This window comes from Tachyglossus aculeatus, chromosome 20 (genome assembly GCF_015852505.1).
Source record: "Tachyglossus aculeatus isolate mTacAcu1 chromosome 20, mTacAcu1.pri, whole genome shotgun sequence".
In the NCBI taxonomy this organism is placed as follows: domain Eukaryota; kingdom Metazoa; phylum Chordata; class Mammalia; order Monotremata; family Tachyglossidae; genus Tachyglossus; species Tachyglossus aculeatus.
This window is the reverse complement of record NC_052085.1, coordinates 12,950,955-12,972,635: the sequence shown is the minus strand read 5'-3', so window position 1 is coordinate 12,972,635 and position 21,681 is coordinate 12,950,955. Positions and strand designations below refer to the sequence as shown.

General features: G+C 45.8%; 1 protein-coding gene across 3 annotated transcripts in view; it reads right to left on the bottom strand.

Annotated features, from left to right (window-relative positions):
- Positions 1-5,747: 5,747 nt before the first annotated feature.
- ARHGEF7 (Rho guanine nucleotide exchange factor 7) overlaps positions 5,748-21,681 on the bottom strand; it is a 139,805-nt gene continuing 123,871 nt past the window's right edge. Inside the window, exons 19-22 of one of the 3 annotated variants that reach the window (XM_038761852.1) lie at positions 18,805-18,981; positions 8,525-8,624; positions 7,626-7,680; positions 5,748-6,473 (exon numbers count right to left, since the gene is read on the bottom strand). In XM_038761852.1, coding sequence (XP_038617780.1) covers positions 6,351-6,473; positions 7,626-7,680; positions 8,525-8,624; positions 18,805-18,981 — 455 coding nt within the window. In that variant the 3' untranslated portion in view covers positions 5,748-6,350. Of the gene's footprint in view, positions 6,474-7,625; positions 7,681-8,524; positions 8,625-16,707; positions 17,224-18,804; positions 18,982-21,681 lie in introns of those variants that run through there. The other 2 variants (XM_038761853.1, XM_038761854.1) reach the window with 2 other exon arrangements.

The window sequence follows — 21,681 nt, the reverse complement described above, 5'->3', positions numbered from 1 at the left end:
GAGCTCCCTGTCTCTCCTTCCATGTACCATGGTGATGCCACTTCAGCTGGGGAGCATGTGGTTGGCAGTGTGGATAAATCATAGGACTGGGAATCAGGTCACGGGTTCTAATCCCGACTCCGCCACTTGTCTGCTGTTGACCTCGGGCAACTCACTTCTCTTCTCTGGGCCTCAGTTCCCTCATCTGTAAAATGGGGATTGAGACTGTGAGCCCATGCAGGACAGCGACTGTGTCCAACCTGATTTGTTTGCATCCACCTCAGCTTTTAGTACAGTGCCTGGCACATAGTAAGCACTTAACAAATGCAATTATATTATTATTTAGCACCAACAAGAGTTAAACAGCTCTCCCCTCCACCTGGACAAAGCAGTCCTAGCCACAAGGCTGAAAACAGGGAAATGCCATTGACTAAAGACAAGTGATGTTTGCAGTACGTGTAGATCTCGCTGGAACTGCTGCTTGTTTCTAAAAATAAGTGTACAGCTAGTTTTCTAAATATGTAACTATATATATATATATACTCTAGAGACTCTAGGGAAGCAGTGTGGAAGAGTGGATAGAGCATGGGCCTTGGAGTTAGAAGGACCTAGGTTCTGATGTATATATGTTTGTACATATTTATTACTCTATTTATTTTACTTGTACATATCTATTCTATTTATTTTATTTTGTTAGTATGTTTGGTTTTGTTCTCTGTCTCCCCCTTTTAGACTGTGAGCCCACTGTTGGGTAGGGACTGTCTCTATATATTGCCAATTTGTACTCCCAAGTGCTTAGTACAGTGCTCTGCACATAGTAAGCGCTCAATAAATACGATTGATGATGATGATCCCGGCTCCACCACTTGTCTGCTGGGTGACCTTGGGCAAGTCCCATCACTTCTCTGGGACTTGGTGACCTCATCTGTAAAATGGGGGTTAAGATCGTGAGCCCCACGTGGGACATGGACTGGGTCCAACCTGATTTTCTTGCATCTTCCCCAGTGCTGAGAACAGTGCCTGGCACATAGTAGACCCTTAACAAAAACCATTTAAAAATAGGGCGGGGGGAACGATCCAGAAGGAAACTTACAATAGAGGAAGCACTGGGAGTCCCTGGAATACTGTACTAAGCACTGGGGTGGATACAAGCAAATCGGGTTGGACACAGTCCCTGTCCCATGTGAGAAGCAGCGTGGCTCAGTGGAAAGAGCCCGGGCTTTGGAGCCAGAGGTCATGGGTTCAAATCCCACCTCTGCCAATTGTCAGCTGTGTGACTTTGGTTAAGTCACTTAACTTCTCTGTGCCTCAGTTACCTCATCTGTAAAACGGGGATTAAGACTGTGAGCTCCGTGGGACAACCTGATCTCCTTGTAACCTCCCCAGTGCTTAGAACAGTGCTTTGCACATAGTAAGCGCTTAATAAATGCCATTATTATTATTATTATTCAATACATCTCCTCAGCAGGAGAAACTAAAGCATCGTAGCATGGGAAAGGGAAGCAGCGTAGGGAAGCAGCATGGCCTAGTGGAAACAGCACACAACTGGAAGTCAGGAGACATGGGTTCTAATCCTGCCTCCACCATTTTCCTGCTCTGTGACCTTAGGCATGTCACTTTACTTCCCTGTACCTCAGTTCCCTCCTCAGTAAAATGTTCTTCCCCCTTACCCCACCCCATCTGAGACAGTGGGAAGGACTTTGATCTAATTGCATTTTACCTTCCTCAGTGCTTAGTATTGTGCTCGTGATACAGTAAGGGCTCAATAAACAGTGCTCTGCACATAGTAAGCGCTCAATAAATACGATTGATGATGATGATGATAAAAAAATAAATAAATAAACGATCGATCAATGAAGTGCTTCTCCCCGTTGCAGCAGACCAGTAGTAGAGAGCAGACAGTTAGTTGTTTGACCCCTTAATTCTGTCTCTAGCAAGAGATGGCAGGGGCAAATAACATAGCCATCTCAGGCAAACGGGAGGGGCTTGAATAATTCATTCCCGTCTCACTCTGCCAGGGCTGGATTTTAATCTCACGGTGCTTCAATAGGCGGAAAGTAGCTGCTCACGGCCTTCCTCGCCTTGATTAAATGTCACCCGCCTTTGTTTACAAATACAATCAAATTAATTAAACGCCACACGCCAGTTAATAAGAAATTCAAATGGCTTTCAACCTGAATAGCACCTCAAGCCTGGACTGGATTTGCGAAGCTCTCTGAGGCTTGGAGCTCATTATAGCAATAATAATTAATAATAATAATGGTATTACACGCTTACTCCCTGCCAGGCTCTATACTAAGCGCCAGGGTGGATACGAGCAAATTGGGTTGGACACAGTCCCTGTCCCACATGGGGCTCCCATTTTACAGATGTGGTAACAGGCATGGAGAAGGGAGGTTACCTCCCCAAGGTCACGTAGCAGACACGTGGCGGAGCAGGATTAGAACCCATGACCTTCTGACTCCAGGCCCGTAGTAGTAGCGGTAGTAGTAACAGCAGTGGCTAAACCCTTATTCTCATCCAATTCCCAGGCCTAAGAGAATGTATTCACGCTCATCTTCATGGTTTTAACAATAATTGTCTTGTCTTATGCAGTCCAGTCATGGTGACCCAATGGACACAGATCTTCCAGCATGCCCCACCTCCATCTGCAATCATTCTGGTAGTGTATCCAGAGTTTTCTTGGTCAAAATCCAGCAGCGGTTTACCATTGCCTCCTTCCACACAGTAACCTTGAGTTTCCGCCCCTCGACTCTCTCCCGCGCGGCCGCTGCCCAGCACAGGTGAGTGTTGACTTGTAGCAGATTGATTGCCTTCCACTCGCTAGCCACTGCCCAAGCTAGGAATTGAACGCGTAGGCGTCTGCTCGACTCTCCCTCCCATAGTCGAGACTGGTAGAGTACTGGGAAACTCTCCAGGTGCGACCCTGAGAGGGGATTTAACCATAATGGTACTGATTAAAGTAATTAGTGCTTGCTTTCTCCTCATCCATGCTGATCCCAGCTAAGGTACAAATATTCCACTTGTGTTCCCTTCTTTCATGGTTGTCTCTCTCTCTCTCTCTCGACTGCTCTCAATATCTGGCAACGCGACTAGATTCTGGTGTTTCGTTTTGCATCGTGGTAGATTTTATATCCCCAAATCGTCTCTGAAGGTATCTACAAATGAATAAACTCTCCCAAAATAGTGTAAATGTGCCCCCTAAACCTCAAAGCGGAATATCACGCCCCAGGTGAAATGACATATTTCTCTGGTTAGGAAAAAAAAAATCATTTTAATTAACGTGACAAACATTGTTGTAGTCGATTCCAAGGCATTATTCGGGACACTTGGATTAAAAGTTTCCCCACCATTACGGTAAACAGACATCAAAGTCCCTAGACATTAAGAAAGTCTACCCGAAGCTGTTGAATGTCCAGAAAGTCACATCATATGGTGAGACCCATCAGCACACGTTATTGTTAGACTCAGCAAAAGAAATTTCAGATGCTACATTTCCAAGCTTTTAGAACAGAAAGTGGTTCACGCCTACAGGATAAGAGATGGCTTCGAATCCTCATCCTTAAAAGGTGAGCGCTAATTTCAAAGATGAAATCCAATGCCCCATTTTTCGATGCATATACTAATATTCCCAACCCTTCGGAGGGTCACGTGGTGAAATGAGTACAGTCTATGTACAAATAGGCCAAAGTTTTTAATAAGAAATGTTCTAGATGCAGCTTCTCTGTTCTCCAAAATCCTGACTTGTTCCTGGTTTTAGACCTATCGAAAGACAAAGCATTCAAATGTTCTTGATTAAATGACCACTTTCCCTTCTGATATGGACATGGTATTAAAAAACATCCTGTGTATTAAATACTCCCCTCTAAGAGTTAAGGCATGTTCAGTAAGAAATTGTTCCTGGAGTTTGCTGACAGCGATCGTAATTATTCCCTGTGAAACAGGACACAGACTAAATCTTTTGACGACCCTTCACCGTGATGGTACGCTTCACAGACCGACAGAAAGACAAGATCAGATGAATAAGAAAGTTGTTCCTGAGTTAAAAGTCTGCATTAGGATTGCAAACTTTGATATTTTTCCTTTTCTGGGGTTACCTCTGGAATGTCCTTTCACGCAGATACAAGTAGAAAGCAAAATCCACTCACACGAAGGCTCGCTACATTGCAGAGGACACAAGCTGGAATCATTTCAGATTTCCACTGGTGAACAGGAGGCAAACCGGGGCCCTTAGCTGTTCCGATTCTCGGGTGAACTAGCCGAGATCTCCCCCGTTGTCTTCTGGAGGGGCCTGACGCATCCCGAGAGTCCTGCGCAATGTGGTCAGGGGAGCAGTAGCGAGAGTATTTATGAAGCACTTACTGTGTACACAACACTGTACTAAGCACAGGAAACAAGACACAGGTGGGAATTAAGCACGGTCTCTGTCCCTCAGGGGACTCGCACCCTAAAGCGATTGTCCTCCAAGTTCACGATTCCAGACCGGCGCCTGGAATTAGCGACGAGGGGGATGGAAATAGCAAACGTCAAAGGAACCTAACTTGTTGTTGGAATTGCCCAGTCCAAAGGCAAGATAGGATATAAGCCTTCGATTCAATTAGGGGGAAAACTCTTTCCATTGGTCCAAGCTCTTCTCACTGAGAGGCAACGTGGCCTAGTGGATACAGCATGAGCCCGGGAGTCTAATTCTGGCTCCGCCACTCATTGGCCGTATGAGTTTAGGCAAGTCACTTCGCTTCTCTGGGCCTCAGTGACTGCATCTGTAAAATGGGGATTAAGACTGTGAGCCCCATGTGGGACGTAGGCTGTGTCCATCCTGATTACCTTGTATCTACCCCAGTGCTTAGAACAGTGCTGGGCACACAGTAAGCACTTAAATACCATGATTACTTTTCTAATTGAATGGAAAAAAAGCCAGGAGTGAAGTCATGTCGTTCCTTGGAAGACTTTTACCAAGATCAGTCCCCACTCCACAACCCTATAGTTTTGCTTTGAGAAAAGTCTCGACAGACGTACCCAAAACTTTCAACCGAACTCAGGGAGGAGAGAGTCGTTTCAACTATATGACCTCTCCATCCTGGGTTGGATATTTATTTTAACCCCGGAATGTAGTGCTGCCTGGCGGCTCTTTAGTCCTTGCAGTCAAGACGCATTTTCGTTTTCACGTCAGCGTGACATAATGGCCGTTTAACCCTTCCCTCTCAGTCCCAGCCTCTGGGAGATTCTGGGTCACCGATGCCCCAGATCATGCGTCGGGTCCGCAGATCTTGTGTGCCCTTGCAGGAAAGAGAAAACCACCCTCCCAGTGGGAATTACGCCTTCTCCACCCTGATGAAAAACAGACCTCAGATTTAACTGATCCATCAAAAGCCCTCCACTCAATGAGCACTTTCACTGTAACTTCTCCAAATTTTCATTGGTTGCAGTGATTGAGTAATAAATAATACTCTATTTACATAATCTGGTTTAAATTTCCTATTTCCCCACCCCCTTTGGACGAAATGGGCTCATCAAGTCGCTACCTCTGTATTAAAAATGTATTTGTGATCTTCAAAATCACATTCAGAGCTGATAATCACATTAACAAGGGCAGGCAGCTACAGACGTCTTTAACTGGCCGCAGGGGTGCTGTGTGTTAAAAAATCCTACAACTCAACGAGCTCCTCTTTATAAGTTGCAGGGTAATGTTGGCCCCAGAGGCGTCTCTAGGACTTTAATACTGCTTCCAAAAGGGACTTTCGAACTACGCTTAAACATGTACACAGATATAAATAAGGTAAAATTATTTAATTACACCAGAATAGGAAATATTGTTATAGCATTTTGTTGTGGTGTGAGTAGGGGTGGCTTGGAACCAATCATCTAATGACATCTAGGGGATTTTCGTTCTTTATTACCTCGAGTGCCTGAGGACGATACCTAACTGGTGCGCGCGTGAGGATAAGAGGAAAGGAAATCAGAGCATTCTATCCACCTAGGTATAGCAACCAAGTACGCATTCAAACATGGGGATATTTACAAATATATATATGTTTATATATATATATTTATATATGTTCAATTAAAATCCACTGAAAAACAAGGACTTTCAGTCCGTCACTGCACTTTCCACAAAATGAGGTAATTTAGACACCGACAAATTACGTTTGATTTGAAGGAGAATCCCGGGGCCCGTCTCCGTCACGTCCAGACGGTGTCGGGGAACAATCTGATCGCCCCTAGGCTCGGGACGAGCCAGGAGAGCCCTAGATGAGGTGAAATCCTGTCCTGCAGATTTCCTGATGAACCCCCAAGTCTGTGTTGTGGGGAGGGGTGGGGAAGGGGGGTCGCAAAACCGGCCTTTTGTTGGAAAGAGGCAGACGAGAAGTTCGTTACAAATTGGTTTCGTCCCAAGCGGGGTCGTTCATGCTCTTCAAAACTTTCCGCACGAGCTTCTCCAACTCCTTGCGGGCCCTCTGCTCTTCTTCTAATGATTTCTTCATCTTTTTGTTATCCTGGAAAACAGCCAGACGGCAAACTCGTTGGTTTATTAGTTATAATAACTATGGTACTTGTTAAGCACTTACTACATGCCAAGCACCGTTCTAATCGCCAGGAGCAGACACGAGTTAATCAGGTTGGACACAGTCCCTGTCCCACAAGGGACTCACACTCTTAATCCCCATTTTACAGGTGAGGTAACTGAGGCCCAGAGACGGGAAAGCGGACATCTGACGGAGCCGAGATTAGAACCCAGGACCTCCTGACTCCCAGGACCGGGCTCTAACCATTAAGCTACGCTGCTTCTCACTGGTTTCCAGCTCGGAACGGAACCCTCCCTCCCAAAAGCACCTGCTGCTGACCCAAGGATTTCAAAGGCCCATGCAATGATAAATCTGGGGCCGACTGTGCTGGCTTCTTGCGACGGTCATCTATTTATTCACCGCTCGGCCATCACTTACGGAATTCCTTGGCCCCACCAGGGCAGGCTGCCTAATGGAAACTTCATTCAGAGGCGCTTTGATGTTCGGTTGCTACTACGGAAAGCCAAAACAAGTCACGGGAGGAAAATAATTCTAGTCTCCCTTATTAAAGACTTCTTTTGTAGGCCGGGAACGGGTTTGGACAGGACTCTCCGGAGACACACTGGGCAGGGCTGGAGGAAATCTGACGGGCAGCAAGTCTACCGACTTTGTTACGTTGTACTCTCCCGGGTGCTTAGTACAGTGCTCTGCATGCAATAAATGCTCAACCGATACCACGGATGGACTGACTGATGAGGGCCATCGCGGAATCTTCCAAGCGCTTGGTACAGTGCTTGGCACAAGGGAAGTGCTCAATAAATAACTCTGATGGATTGACCAGAAAAAACACTCCCAGTTGCTCATGTCCAGGCAGAGCCATGACTCTGCGCCCAATAAGACCATCAACTGTATTTAATGAGCGCTTACTCTGTGCACAGCACTTGGGAGAGTCCAATATAGCAGAGTGGGTAGATACATTCCCTCTCCACAAATAATGAGCTTACAGTCTAGAGGGGAAGCTTACAATCTAACCCTGGAAGCGAAAAAAAACAATCTCTCCACAGGACACCACAGGGTCACCCCTTCTCTAGAAGCTGAAATCACTATTCAGTTTGAAAGCAGAGAGGGGCAGAGGTGACTCACCTGTCTTAATTCCTGGACTTCATCTTTTAATGCATATACCGTATCCACAAGGCTCCTGAAAGTGGAAGACAGACTGACATGAAAATAGCACTTTTAAGGGGTGGACAGGATATTAAAACACCCCGGCCAACGTACACAGTCGCCTACTACGAGTGTTAAATAAAATCATGCTGAATTGGACTTGGAAATCACTACTCCTCTTAATGCCACGAATCCTTTTTTTATTTTATTTTTTATGGTATTTGTTCCGCATTTATTATGAGCCAGGCAATGTTTTAAGCGCTGGGGTAGATCCAGGCTAATCAGGTTGGACACAGTCCCTGTTCCACACGGGGCTCACAGTCCTAACCCCCATTTTACAGAAGAGGGAACTGAGGCCCACAGAAGTGAAGTGACTTGTCCAAGGTCACTGAGCAGACAAGTGGCAGAGGCGGGATTAGCACCCGGATCCTTCTGACTCTGAGACCCGTGTAATCCTACAGATTAAGTGGCACTTGAGCTTTGTATCCAAGTTCCAAGTGAAATGGGTGCATGCAGAACAGCCATGCAAATATGTTGCTAATTTGTACTTCCCAAGCAGTTAGTACAGTGCTCTGCACACAATAAGCGCTCAATAAATACGATTGAATGAATGAATGAATGAAATAGAGAGCCTGCTCCTTCTTCAAATCGTAACTCGCTACCCATGGGTCACGGCAGTACTTGAGAGAGAAGAAACCTGAATCACCCCACAGTTCCATCCCGATCATAATCCCCACAACCCATAATACCGGAGTATTCCCTCTTCCAGCGGGAAGATTGGCACTGGCCCACGGCAGAGGGATGCAACGTTTGAAGGTGTTTGCATGCCTGCTTTGAATTGTAGGAAAAGTGCTTTCCCATGATGGAAGACATCTTACTTTTCCTCTATCACAGTCTGACCGTTACTTTTCGTTTCTTCTACGATTATCTTCTCCTCCTCCGGAAGCAGGACTTGGGGAGCAGATTCTTTCCGGGAACCTAGAGTTAGAAGGAAAAAAAAAAATCACTCAATAAGCACCCTGCCATAAAAACAGGATCTGAAAATTCTACATTTGCACACTATCCAAAACATTAGGGATTCTAGGAATCCAGGCCTCTCTTTTGGCTACGAAGAGTACAGAGAAAAGTGAGACGGCAGTCCCCACATATTAAATGTTGCAAAAACTGAGGGCTGGATTTTTCTTTGTTTATTCCAGACAACCATCTATTTAACTGACCTTTTCATCAAACAAGGAGCATGAAGGGTCTGGTCAGATCATTGACATAGATGGCAATATGAGTTCTAAGCAGAATAACGGAGAGTCTGATACTTAAAAAAGAAAGCTATAAATTAACCACCTTAATATGCATCATATTTATAAAGAACGACTGGAAATTAAAGCCTTAGAGTCAATGATCAGAGTCCCTCGAACGTAAATTTGAGGAAACACCTAGATTTGTGATTCTTATATACACAATCCTCTAAACCTTTTTGAAAAATACCCATCTCAACACAACACAGGTCCTTTTGCATCAACATAACCAGACTGTAAAAAGTAGAAAATTAAATTTAGCCGGCATTTCGAGAACATATTTGTAAAACAAATTCATGCTTTTTTAGGAAGCGAGAGAAGTTAAACACACTTTCCAAAAAGATCAATACTTTCTATAATATAAATGTCAATTCACTTTATTACAGTTCGCATCTTAACATGTAACATCTATTAACATTTTAACATCACATGGATGAAACGTCGTGAACCGGCAGTTGGCAGCCTTGACCTTATTAAGAAATGTTAAGAGGGGCTGCATTTAATTCCCAGAGTTTCTCAAAAAGGCAAGGTCATTCTCTGCCTCTCTCTGCTGACGGGCACAGATGGATTAAGTTGATTTCAGCTGGAACTTTTGGGGCAGATTAGAGTTGGATCAGCTCAGAGCTCTTGGTGGCAGGGCAGCATTCGTGGAAAGATCACAAGCCTGGGTATCAGAGGACCTGGGTCTTAATTCCAGCTCCGCCAACTGCTCGCTGTGTGACCTCGGCCCAGTCACTTCCCTGTGCCTCAGTTTCCTGTAAAATGAGGATTAAATTCCTGTATTTCCACTTAGACTGAGGGCCCCATGTGGGGTAGGGACTGTGGATGTATGACCCGATTATCTCGTTATCTACCCCAGAGCTCAGTCCAGTGTTCAAGCACAAAGTAAGCACCTTACAAATAACACAGTTATTACTATTACTATTATTTAGACATGTGGCCACAAAGTCTTGAGGGTTTTCTGCCCGTTCCCAGCCCTGTACAAAGCACCGGCACCATACTGGGTGCTTGCATTAACAGGGCGCTTTCTGGGCCGGGTCTTCCCCAGAACCAGACTCCAGAAACCGCGGAATAGATAACAAAATCATCAGGGAAGCCGCTAAACTAACTCCTCCTTCCTGGGGCCCTTTAGTCCCTCTTGACCCTCAGCAGAGCTCTGGGGGTCTACGAAGAGTACCGAGAAAAGTGAGATGGCAGTCCCCACATATTAAATGTTGCAAAAACTGAGGGCTGGATTTTTGTTTGTTTATTCCAGACAACCATCTGTTTAACTGACTTTTTCATCAAACAAGGAGCATGAAGGGTCTGGTCAGATCATTGACATAGATGGCAATATGAGTTCTAAGCAGAATAATGGCGAGTCTGATACTTAGATGGCAATATGAGTTCTAAGCAGGATAATGGAGAGTCTGATACTTAAAAAAGAAATCTATAAATTAACCACCTTAATATGCACCAGATTTATAGAGAACGACTGGAAATTAAAGCCAGTTGAGGGGGAGGCAGTCCCATCTACCCACCCAAATCCCAGCACCTTGGCTGGAACTGTCAGCCTCGGGAATGAGATCGTCAAAGCAGTTTTTAACTCGCTCCACTTGGTCCCCAACGCTGCTATTTAAACGTTCAGAAAAGCCACCTTTCCTCCAAAAGCCACCCTTCGTATTCGGGCTGACCTCTTTACCTGAAACAACAGGCTTACTGGCTTCTGTAGTCCGAAAGCTTGCTGTGGGCAGGGATCGCGTCTACCAACTCTACTGTATTGTATTTTCCCAGGCGCTTAGTGCGTTGCTCTGCACATGGTAAGTGCTCAGCAAGTACCACTTATTGACCTAACCGCTATCGATCAGAAAACTATTAATTTGGTGCCGTTAAACACGTGGCACGAGGCTAGAAACGGAATGACACAATGGCGACTCTCGAGAAATCTGCCAAAACCAGAGAGGCTTCTTACTTTACATATCCGCCCTCAGAAGGGATTACGGGAAACAGCAAACACTGGTACAAATCAATTCCCCGGTGATTTTTTTTTTTAAACCAGAGCAAATTAGCGCTCATTTTCACTATGTAGTTTGGCCTTGACATCATTAGGGAATCTGGGAATGTTTTTCTGATAAAAGAGCCTGCTGGGATACAGTATGCCCTGATTTTGGAAGGAAGGGTTTGTGTGCGTGTGGATTGTCGGAACAGGTGATGACAACGTGCAAGTTTTCCTTAAATGCGGGGTTTTGCCACAGGGGCCACCCCGACATTATTAGACGGCGTCAATCTTTAAGTTCCGGAGATGTCGGAAACCACTGGATAAGCTGCTGAAAGCCCTCAACTACTGAGAAGAGAAGCTGTGTGGTTAGTGGCTCCGGCCCAGGCCCGGGAGCCAGGAAGACCTGAGTTCTCATTCCGGCTCCGCCACTTGTCAGCTGTGTGACCTTGGGCAAGTCTTTGGGCCTCATCTGTAAAGACTGTGAGTTCCATGTGGGACAGGAACTGTGCCCAACCTGATTGTCTTGTATCTACCGCAGAGCTTTGTACAGTGCCTGCACACAGTAAGTGCTCAACAAATACTATTACAGAAATTTAAAAAATATATAAAAAGATAAAACCCAGTTTTAGCACACCACAACATTTCTTACCAGCCAGAAAGGGGAAGGATACTTTTTAAAGTATCCAGGCCTATCACCTCATTGCCATTTAGAGCAGTTTTTAGACCTTTATCGGGACGCAGTGTGACTTAGCGGAAAGAACACAGGCCCGGAAGTCGGAGGAACTGGATTCTGATCCTGGCTTTGCCACTTCCCTGCTGGGTCCTCTTGGGCAAGTCACTTAACTTCTCTGGGCTCCAGTTTCCTCATCTCTAAAATGGGGATTCAATACCTCAACTCCTTCCCGCTTAGATTAGATGCTCTTGGGCGTAAATTGGCCAGCTGTTCTTTCAGAGCGAACCCCTCCAGGCCACGAGGTCACTCACAAAGGATCACAACAGACGTACCTCGGTGAGGCTGGTGATCGAAAGAACCGCTTTGTTCCCGTAGCCTTTTTTTTCACTGAGGCACCACACTAAATTAATTTACACACTGCGTTGGAGATCACGCTGTGCCTCTTTGCTCCGGTGCCAGGAAGCAACGATGGTGGTGTGATTTACTACACACACTCTCACTCACACACACGCACACCCAAAGACAAAAAGTCAGAGGATTTTGCTTGCCTTGTTCCTCTAGAACTTTCCTGGTCAAAGAGAATGACTTAAAGCAAGGCAAAAATACCTGGCTCCAAGGTCTCTTTGAGAATGGTGCGATTGTTCTGTCATAAGGCCTTGAGACAGAGAGGCTCAAGAGCAAATTTCTGAAGCAGCTCGTGGATAAAACCCTAAAGAGTGCTGCCGGTTGAAGATGACTGTGCTCTGATAGGAAGAAAAAGGTCAACTACAGCTGACGAGAGAAATCAGATAGGCTATACACACACAAAAGGACAAATATAATGTACAGGTTTCCCCTTCAGACCAGATGTGGGGAAGACGAATAGCCTTCCCTAAATTCTTCCCAACGAGGCCGAACAAAATGATGAAGTCAGACCAGAATGGAGCCTCCCCGTGATTCTAAATGGACAGAAAGATTAGTCTCAGTGTAATCCCAGGGCTAACAATGACCTCATTTGCACTGCTCTGACTTCGAACAGATGATGCCAGTGCTCTGCTCATATCAAAAACAAAAGACACATTAGGTTTACGTCTTCCTATCAGCCCCCAATCTGCCCTTCCTACATATCCGTAAATGCAACAGTTCAAGAAATCATATTTTCCATAACACAATGCAAATTATCTCAAAAATTCTGAATTGAGCTGGTCTAATTCAAAGAATGCCAAGAAGCTACACTTGAGACTTTGTGAAGCCCGCTGTGGGCAGGGAACAGGTCTACCAACTCTGTCGCTGGGCAAGTCGCTTCACTTCTCTGTGCCTCAGTTCCCTCATCTGTAAAACGGGGATGAAGACGGTGAGCCCTAAATGGGACAGGGACTGTGTCCAACCCAATTATCTTGTAGCTACCCCAGCGCTTAGTACAGCGCCTGGCACATAGTAAGCACTTAACAAATCCCATCATCATCATCATCATTATCACTCTCCCAATCGATCGGTGGTATTTATTGAGCACTTACTATGTCGAGAGAAAAATGTACTGAGTGCTTGGGAGAGCACAATACAACAGAATTAGCAGACATTCCCAGGGAGCTTACAGTCTAGATAATCAGGTTGGATGAGCGTTTGTTACAGTGCCTTGAATAGAGTGAGCACTCAAACTCAATCGATCTTTGATTGATTTCCTTTAACTGACAAGGTCTTCTCGTCTCCATATCACCTTTGCTTCTCTACTGACTGTTCCCTACTGCTGCTTTCCCCTTGCTTTCTCTTTGAATGCCTGGCCTTTTAATCCATCGATAAGAACGGAATCACCAGATGGAGTGGGCCTTTCCTAGAAAAGGGACCGTGGTTCCCAGAGAAGAGTATCTATGCGGAGTCAGCGGGACTTCTTCAATGGGTTAAGTGATGGCAATTGAGAAGCAGTGAATTCTCCTCCCACTCTTCCTGCTAGCTTACTGTGTGACCCTGGGCAAGACCTGTCTTCCTCTCCGTTTCCTCATCCGTACGATGAACTGACCATACAAAGAAGCGCCACGGAGCCGTGATAAGGAATCTGTAAGGACAGTACTTTATCGACCCACTTTGCAAATATGGACGGACGCAGATTCTTAAGTCGAATGTCCTACTTGGCCCGAGATTTTAACTACCGTCCAGCAATGATCATATATGTTGCCAACTTGTACTTCCCAAGTGCTTAGTACAGTGCTCTGCACACAGTAAGCGCTCAATAAATACAATCAATTGATTGATCATATTGGGCCTTAGGACACGAACAATGCAAGAACCGCTTTTACTTCAGAGGCATTCTCAAGAGCATGTCACAGTCATCTCTGGGCTGGAAGTTCTTTCTAGGGGGATATTAAACCTTAAAAAACATCATTCCTGGCTCAGACCAACTGCCCTTCAGCCCAGATTCTATTTCTGACAGCGGTAAAGGATATTTGGAGGAACGCTGTGATAAATTTCATACATTCGTATGCATCCAGAGGCAAACTCCTACATTCACGAAGCAGAGCGAGCGCCTGAGGGTGTATCCCATTATCACATAAGGCACGAGAAAAGTTTCAGATTATCAACCTGATGGGCTCAACTCTACTCCTTAGGTCCGCACTAACTGGAGAGTCATTCTCCAAAGCTGAAGGCCGGACATTTACGGGACAGGAGAAGTCATCTTCCACCAGAGTGGTCTGTCGGGCCGATCTGATCCATCTAACCTCTCCTCTTTCCCAAGTACTTTTCCAGGGATGACTGGGATCAGAAGTGATTGAGTTCGGCTGCAGTCAGTAAACTAGTTTGGGACAATAGGATCTTTCGATCGAGTTGAGCGATCGGATGCGTGGTTTCCTCATTCGGATGGAACGTCTCAAAACTGACAGCCCTAATCTGTATCTCTGACAGTGAGAAGCAGCACCGTAAATATTGTTTAGAGGCAGCGGTAGAAATTAAGTGGGGTTACTCTGCTTTCAGAACTCTGCAGATGGATAAGAATAGTTAAAAACAGACTCACTCTTCTGACATAGAAGTATGCGATCTAAAACACGCAGAAGTTACTGGAAGAGGCTTTTCATAGAAATTTGTTACGGGGATTCGGGTTAGTAGCAAGGGGTCATATACCTCGTAAAAGGCTCTTCCCAGTTACTGAAATGCATATCCAGTTCCAAAACCAGGACCCCTTTATTTAATAAGCATTATCATCGTGTCTGTAAAACCTAAATGACTTTCAGAAACTCTTCATAGTTTTTTAATCTTCTCATTTAAGTCCTTTCCCTTTCTCTACACATGCCCCTGCCATCTCAAATGATTATTTCTCATATCAGTTGAGTGCTTGCTTCGTGCCCAGCACTGGGAACTGGGAAAAGGTGCGGGGATATTAATTCAGACAAGAATCGGTCTGACCTCAAATCTGAAAAATAAGCCTTTTTCCTTTCCACATATGGAAAAAGGAGAAATGCCTTTTCTAAAAGACAGCCTCAAATGATTGAAGCATTTTTTTTTTAACGAAAAGCGAAACAGATGGAACGAGAAACAGATTTGAAGGAATGACCTTAGACCATTCAGAGGATGCAACCTCTCTTGCCAAAGCAGGGATTTTTCAAAACGTTTTCTCATCTGCCTTTCATTTCTATAATGCTACTTCCAGGAGAACAGCCAAATCGTGTAAAACTGTGAACTACGCTGTTTCCCCCTAGGTGACAATTAAATATTAAAAGCCACAGGCTAGCAAATGCAAAATTTATTTCAACTGTACATAACAGATGTCTTTTATATAAAACAAACACTTCATTGCCATATGCAGCCACAGACAATAGTATGCATACTGTACAATACAATGCAACATTCAGATATACATCCAATTGGTATTTTCAAACGGCAGTCACCTACTGAAGATGGCTCTTCCCCATTCACAGATGAAATGCACAATATAGAGAGTGCTCAACGGTTTAACGGCACTATGTACACATTACTGTGTTTTGGCAAGTTTATGCAAAACACACACTATAGCTTCGTGTGAATTTATGGTAAAATACTAATGCAATGGAAACACCACTTAAACCATGGGTGGGGGGGGGGGGGGGTTTGACAATGGCTTAAATCTACCTTCTAATTCAGATTCTTCACTGTACACTTATATATTACAGACTTGCATAAACAGAAGGTACTATTATCAGCATGACTAGAGCTCCACAAAAATAGAAACACAGAACCTTTGACTTCAATACTTCCATTGCCCCACAGGTGAACTTGTTTAAAAAGCCCGTGAGGTAAATACTTCTGACCGGTTCACAAGAGCTAATGGTCTAAGACACTGAGGAAAAAAGAAATCGACAACACTGTTTTATTTCATTTGCAGTGAGCTTAGCATCGGGGAGGAACGTCACCGTCGGAATGAGGTTAACTGCTACGATGGTCACTGGCGGGGAAACCATCAAAGCTTTGGTGCACGGAGCTGTCCGTAAAGAACTTCAGGTCTCGTAACCGAAAACACGACGTGGGGTTTGAAAGGAAATTTCAAGTGCAGCCGCGGGACTTGTAAACATGCTATAACGTTTGACGGTACGCGGGATCCGTCCCAAATTCTACAAAGGAAAGGGGGGTTTAAACGGAACGCAGAAATGATGGAGTATTCCAGCGGAAACTGCTGTGGCGCGACAAATCAGAAAGGGGAGGCTTCGTGCTTTCAAAAGCGGAAATAAAATATTCTCACGAGATAGTAAATAAAGGAAAAAGTGCTTCAGATCTAATCTCACACACAAACACACACACATAAACATACCTGTAGACCTGTTTTTTGTTTTTTTTTTAGAAAATTTGACTTTCAGTTTGAGCTGCCTGCACGCACACACACACACTCACTCTCTCTCTCTCTCTCTCTCTATCTCCAAGCAACCATGGGTGAAGGGATGAGCACAGCCCTTGGAGGGCAAACACAACGTGGGGTTTGAAAGGTAATTTCAAGTGCAGCCATGGTACTTGTAAACATGCTACAGCATCTGATGACACACAGGATTTGTCCCAAATTCTGCGACAAAACAGGAAGCGGTGGCTTCATGCTTTAACAGCAGAAATAAAATATTCTCACGAGATAGTAAAGGAAAAAGTGCTTCAGATTTCTGTCTCTCACACACACACACACACACACACACACACACACACACACACACGCACATCTGTCTTCTCTCACAGAATTTGATTTTCAAGTTGAGCTGGCTGCACACACACACATATATCCAAGTGGTCATGGCAGGTCCTCAAATGACTGCCGGTGGATGTCCCGATTTATTTGGAAACAAAACAAAACAAAATTGTTTTTAATACGAAAACCTCTGTGTAGCAGGACCAAGTTTCGCAGCTACTCCAGAGGGGCTCCAAGCAGCTCCTCTAAATCCCCCCGATCAATCTGGCATCATGGGACAATCGACCTAGACCGCAATCCATCGCCAAGTCCTAAGAGCTACGGGGATGGCATCTCGTGTCAATCGCAGGAGCACGCTAGCTTCAGCCCCTCCGCGTGGGTGAGTACACGATCCGCATCACGGGAAAGAGTTACGGCACTAGAACTTTCGTTCCCTGCCCGGACAGCGGATTCAGAACACCGAAAAGAGATTTGGGGTGGGGGAAAAGTTGAGCCCGGGCACCTGGAATCTGACAGCCGTCCTACGGGAAGGAAAAAACGTTATTACTCTCATTCGGTTGTTAAGGCGCCTTCTTTCCTCGTGCTAATTTTCAACGAACTCTCGTAACAAAACCCGCCGCTTTTCCCTTTCAGCTGAAGAGAACCCGGTTTTCGCTGCGGTGATGGACCAGGGGGCGGGTTTGGAAAGCTGCGACTGAATGCAACGTGTGGTCGCATTCAGTTCTGGGTGAAGCCAAAAATAAAATTAGTCTGAGTGTGAGGACAGTGAAACCCTCTTAACAACAGATCCCATGGGGCTGGACGGAAGTCTTTCTTTGGAAACACGGAGGGAGAATTTGCGGAGGGTGGATCGCATCGGACATCGACTCGCTTTCTGCAGGGAGTTTGGAGGTCCGGCGGTTTGGCTGGGATTTGGCTTACCAGTGGGGTTGCTGAAAATGGGGTTTCACTGCGGTTGGTTGCTGAAAACAAAGAATGTGGGCTTATGACTATTACGGGCACCGTAAGTCCACATGGCGAGGGGCGCAGCCAAGCTGGAAGTCGAGCCGAAGCGTTTGACTTGAGGGCAGCCTGAGGCCACGTCTGAGCACAATCAGATCGGAAGCCCCTCGGACCTTTCCAAACCTCAGCCTGTTTTGGGAGGACTGGACTGCCTGGAAACGATTTTACTCTCCCTTCGCTATTTCCCTGGGGTAGTGGGGAGGGTCATTTTCGAGAAGAATGACTTTAAGCGGGGCTTTGACCCCTCCCCGACTGGGTATTTCACCAAGGGGGTGGTCCACGAGGTCTCCGGACCTTGGGACTCCCACACCAAGGCAGTCTGGGATGGGAGAGATCGAGATTGGCACAATGACGCTCGCCCGGAACCACCCACCGGGGTTGGGAAATTCCCGATTTTGAAGCCCCGGGAGCACCCGCCTTTCAAAGGCTCCTTTCGAGCAGCGAGCCTTGGGAAAACGGAAAAATCTTTGCGATCCTCGGATGCTAACGCAAACGAGATACGTGGGGATCTGGATGGATTTACGGAATTCTGACTGCATACTTTCTCCTGTTTCGTTCTCAGTCGGGCTTCTCTGCTCTACACTTACTTGCAACTGGTTATAAAGCGCACATAGAAAATAAGACCGCTATAAGGCTAAAGTAGTTCCAAGTTGCTGGCACTTAGATCACACACCTGGAGGATTTCGGTACAAAATACAAAAATGTTCACGCTGCTGTGTCCCCCAAAAAACGGAACGGTCGCTACGCTGACAGAGTCAGAAAACAAACCGTTTGGAGCTACAGATCGACAGCTGTCGATGAATAAAAAACAAACAAACGAAAAAACCGCCCCAAAAAACAACTCTCGCATATATCCTCGAGAGAATATACCGTCTCCCCGTGAATAGTCCGCTGTCTCTAAATCGGCAATAGAGCCTCCACCGGGTACAATGGAAATATCCGAAACGCTCTCAAAGTCGTTAAAATACCACATTAAAAAGAGACGAGGAACAGCAAGGAAAACATCTAAGAAGAGCAGGCTGTGATACAACAAGCATTGGTTAAGAAAAGCTCAGGAGTGCATTAGTTCTGGTGAGAGATATATGAGCAACAGCTCTTACGAGATGTAGAACCCATTCTGTAACTATGGGCTGTCCATATACTGTCATAGTCAGAGTCTTCCGAGAAGTCTGAAGGCTCCAAACGAGAAAGGCTACTGCGACGACCCAAGGAATCTAGACTCGACTGGTCATCATCAGCCAAGACGTGATTATGCATCAGGTCAGTGCCTTGCCATGCTAAGGATGTATGGGTGATGGAAAGTGACAGATGGCGGGGGGCGGGGAGGGTGGGGAGGGGGAGACAGGCACAGGTGGGATGAGGAAGATGGACAGGAAGAGCCACAACCAAAAAACATGAAACGAAAGCAAAAGGGTGATGGGAAGAGAAGGAAAAGAGAAAATATTGTTAAAAAAAGGCATCAAAGCTTCATCATCCTTATCTCTGGCTGGTCTATTACTCTTAGCATCAGTTTTAAGACAAAAAACCTAGACTGCAACCTTAAGGAACGCGAAACACCCGACACGAAATATTTTTGAAACCGCCGGGAAAACAAAAGCATATACCGTTTTCAAGCTGCCCTCACCGGGTTTCCGTTAAAATGGCTTCAATTACGCCCCACTGCAAGGAAGGATTTGAGAACTACTCAACAGTTACCTGGGAATATTCTCATTTGCGATACGCGCTACAAGAGAATTAAGTCCCGCTTGAGTAGTTCTTTGGCAAAAAGAACAGGCTTTCCTGGTAATTTGAAAACCGTAGCCCACTCGTTCTTGGGTTGTAAAATCATTATAAAATGTTGCCAACTTACTGCTGTGGCTACCTCTGCCAAGACTAGAAATTCCGGGGAGTCACCTGAACGATGGGGTCTAAACTTACCTTCTTAAAATGACCACTGTAAAAATGTCAGAGTGGAGAAAGGAATTAAGTGCAACCCACTCCCTCCCCGGATCGCCCACTATCCTCTCTTCGTTTTGCTAACTGCTACGCTTTCATTAATATTCACGGAAGCTAGGCTGCTGGTACTCGTGAGAAGCGTGCCAATGAAGGGAGATCCCGGCCGTGCGGAATTGTCTCTCTCTACAAAAGGCTCGGGAAGGTGGGGGGGGGGGAAAAGGGGCAGCGATACGAGTTTAATACTGACGAGGCGACGGCAACCGGAGATAGTGGCTATATGCAAGCCATCTGGGGAATACCTTGCAGAGAAAATTGGGCTACCAGTCCGACTAAACAGGTAAATCTGGATCAGCGAGTTGAAATTCCCACGGAAGCATGAACGAGGGCCGTTTTCTAGCTATCGTTTTTAACCTAGTAACCTCCACCTCACCGTCACTTCAGCAGTAACTCCAGCTCCCATCCCTCACTAAGACTGCGCAAGTGAATCACTGTATTCTCCCAAGGGCAACAAATGCCATCATTATTATTATTAAACTGTATATATGTATATATGTTTGTACATATTTATCACTCTATTTATTTATTCTACTTGTACATATCTATTCTATTCATTTTATTTTGTTAGTATGTTTGGTTTTGTTCTCTGTCTCCCCCTTTTAGACTGTGAGCCCACTGTTGGGTAGGGACTGTCTCTATATGTTGCCAATTTGTACTTCCCAAGCGCTTAGTACAGTGCTCTGCACATAGTAAGCACTCAATAAATACGATTGATGATGATGATGATTAAACTCGACTAAGTGCTTAGTACAGTGCTCTGCATACAGTAAGGGGTCACAGGAGCCATAGGCGGGACAGGCACCGTTTCGGACTTGTTCATCTTGTATCTAAGCCAGCGCTTAGTACAGTGCTCGGCACATACAGCTCTAGACTGTCAGCTCGAGGCAGGAAATGTGTGTTATATTGTCGTGTTGTGCCCTGCACACAGTATGCACTCAAATACGATGTATTGATCCTTGGGGCCTGCAGTTTCCTCATGTGTAAAATGGGGATTCAGTACCCACTCTCCCTCCTACTAAGACTGGGACTGTGTCTGACCTGATTAACTTGTCCCTACCCCAGCGCTCAGACTAGTGCTTGACACACAGTAAGTGCTCCCAGGCGCTGAATGCAGTGTCCCTGCAACACAGTAAGCACTCAGTAAATACGTTTGACTGACCAGAGCTGTGTCTTTCGCCTCCAAGCTGCCTGGGTCTACAAGAAGCATCACCCAGTCCTCTCCTCCACCCAACTTGGCCATCGCAGCTGACAAGACCCACTAACCTCCCCACGTCTCAAGATAACCCCGGAATTAGCCATAATGCCGCCCTCTCTTTCAACCCCCATGTTCAAACTGTCGCTAAACCCAAACTGTCGCTAAACCAGTCAGCTCTTCCTCCACCACCCCTCCAAAATCCACCTCTTCCTTTGTATTCGAACGGCCACCATGCTGATCCACGCCCCTGTCACATTCAATGGAAAGAGCCCGGGCTTTGGAGTCAGGGGTCATGGGTTCAAATCCCGGCTCCTCCAATTGTCAGCTGCGTGGCTCTGGGCAAGTCACCTCACTTCTCTGGGCCTCAGTTACCTCATCTGGAAAATGGGGATCAAGACTGTGAGCCCCCAGTGGGACAACCTGATCACCTTGTCCCTCCCCAGAGCTTAGAACAGTGCTTGGCACATAGTAAGTGCTTAATAAATGTCATCATTATTATTTTTATTACTATTATTACTACATTAGCCTTCTTGCTGACTTCTCTGCCTCCGGGCTCACCCTGCTCCAATCCAGACTTCACCCTTCTGGCCGGATCATTTTTCATTTGAGCTGAGATCCCCAAGCCGCAAAATCCTCCAATGACTGCTGATCATTAGCTTAGGGCACTCAATCAGAAGCAGCGTGGCTCGGCAGAAAGAGACCGGGCTTTGGAGTCAGAGGTCATGGGTTCAAATCCCGGCTCTGCCACTTGTCAGCTGTGTGACTGTGTGACTTCACTTCTCTGGGCCTC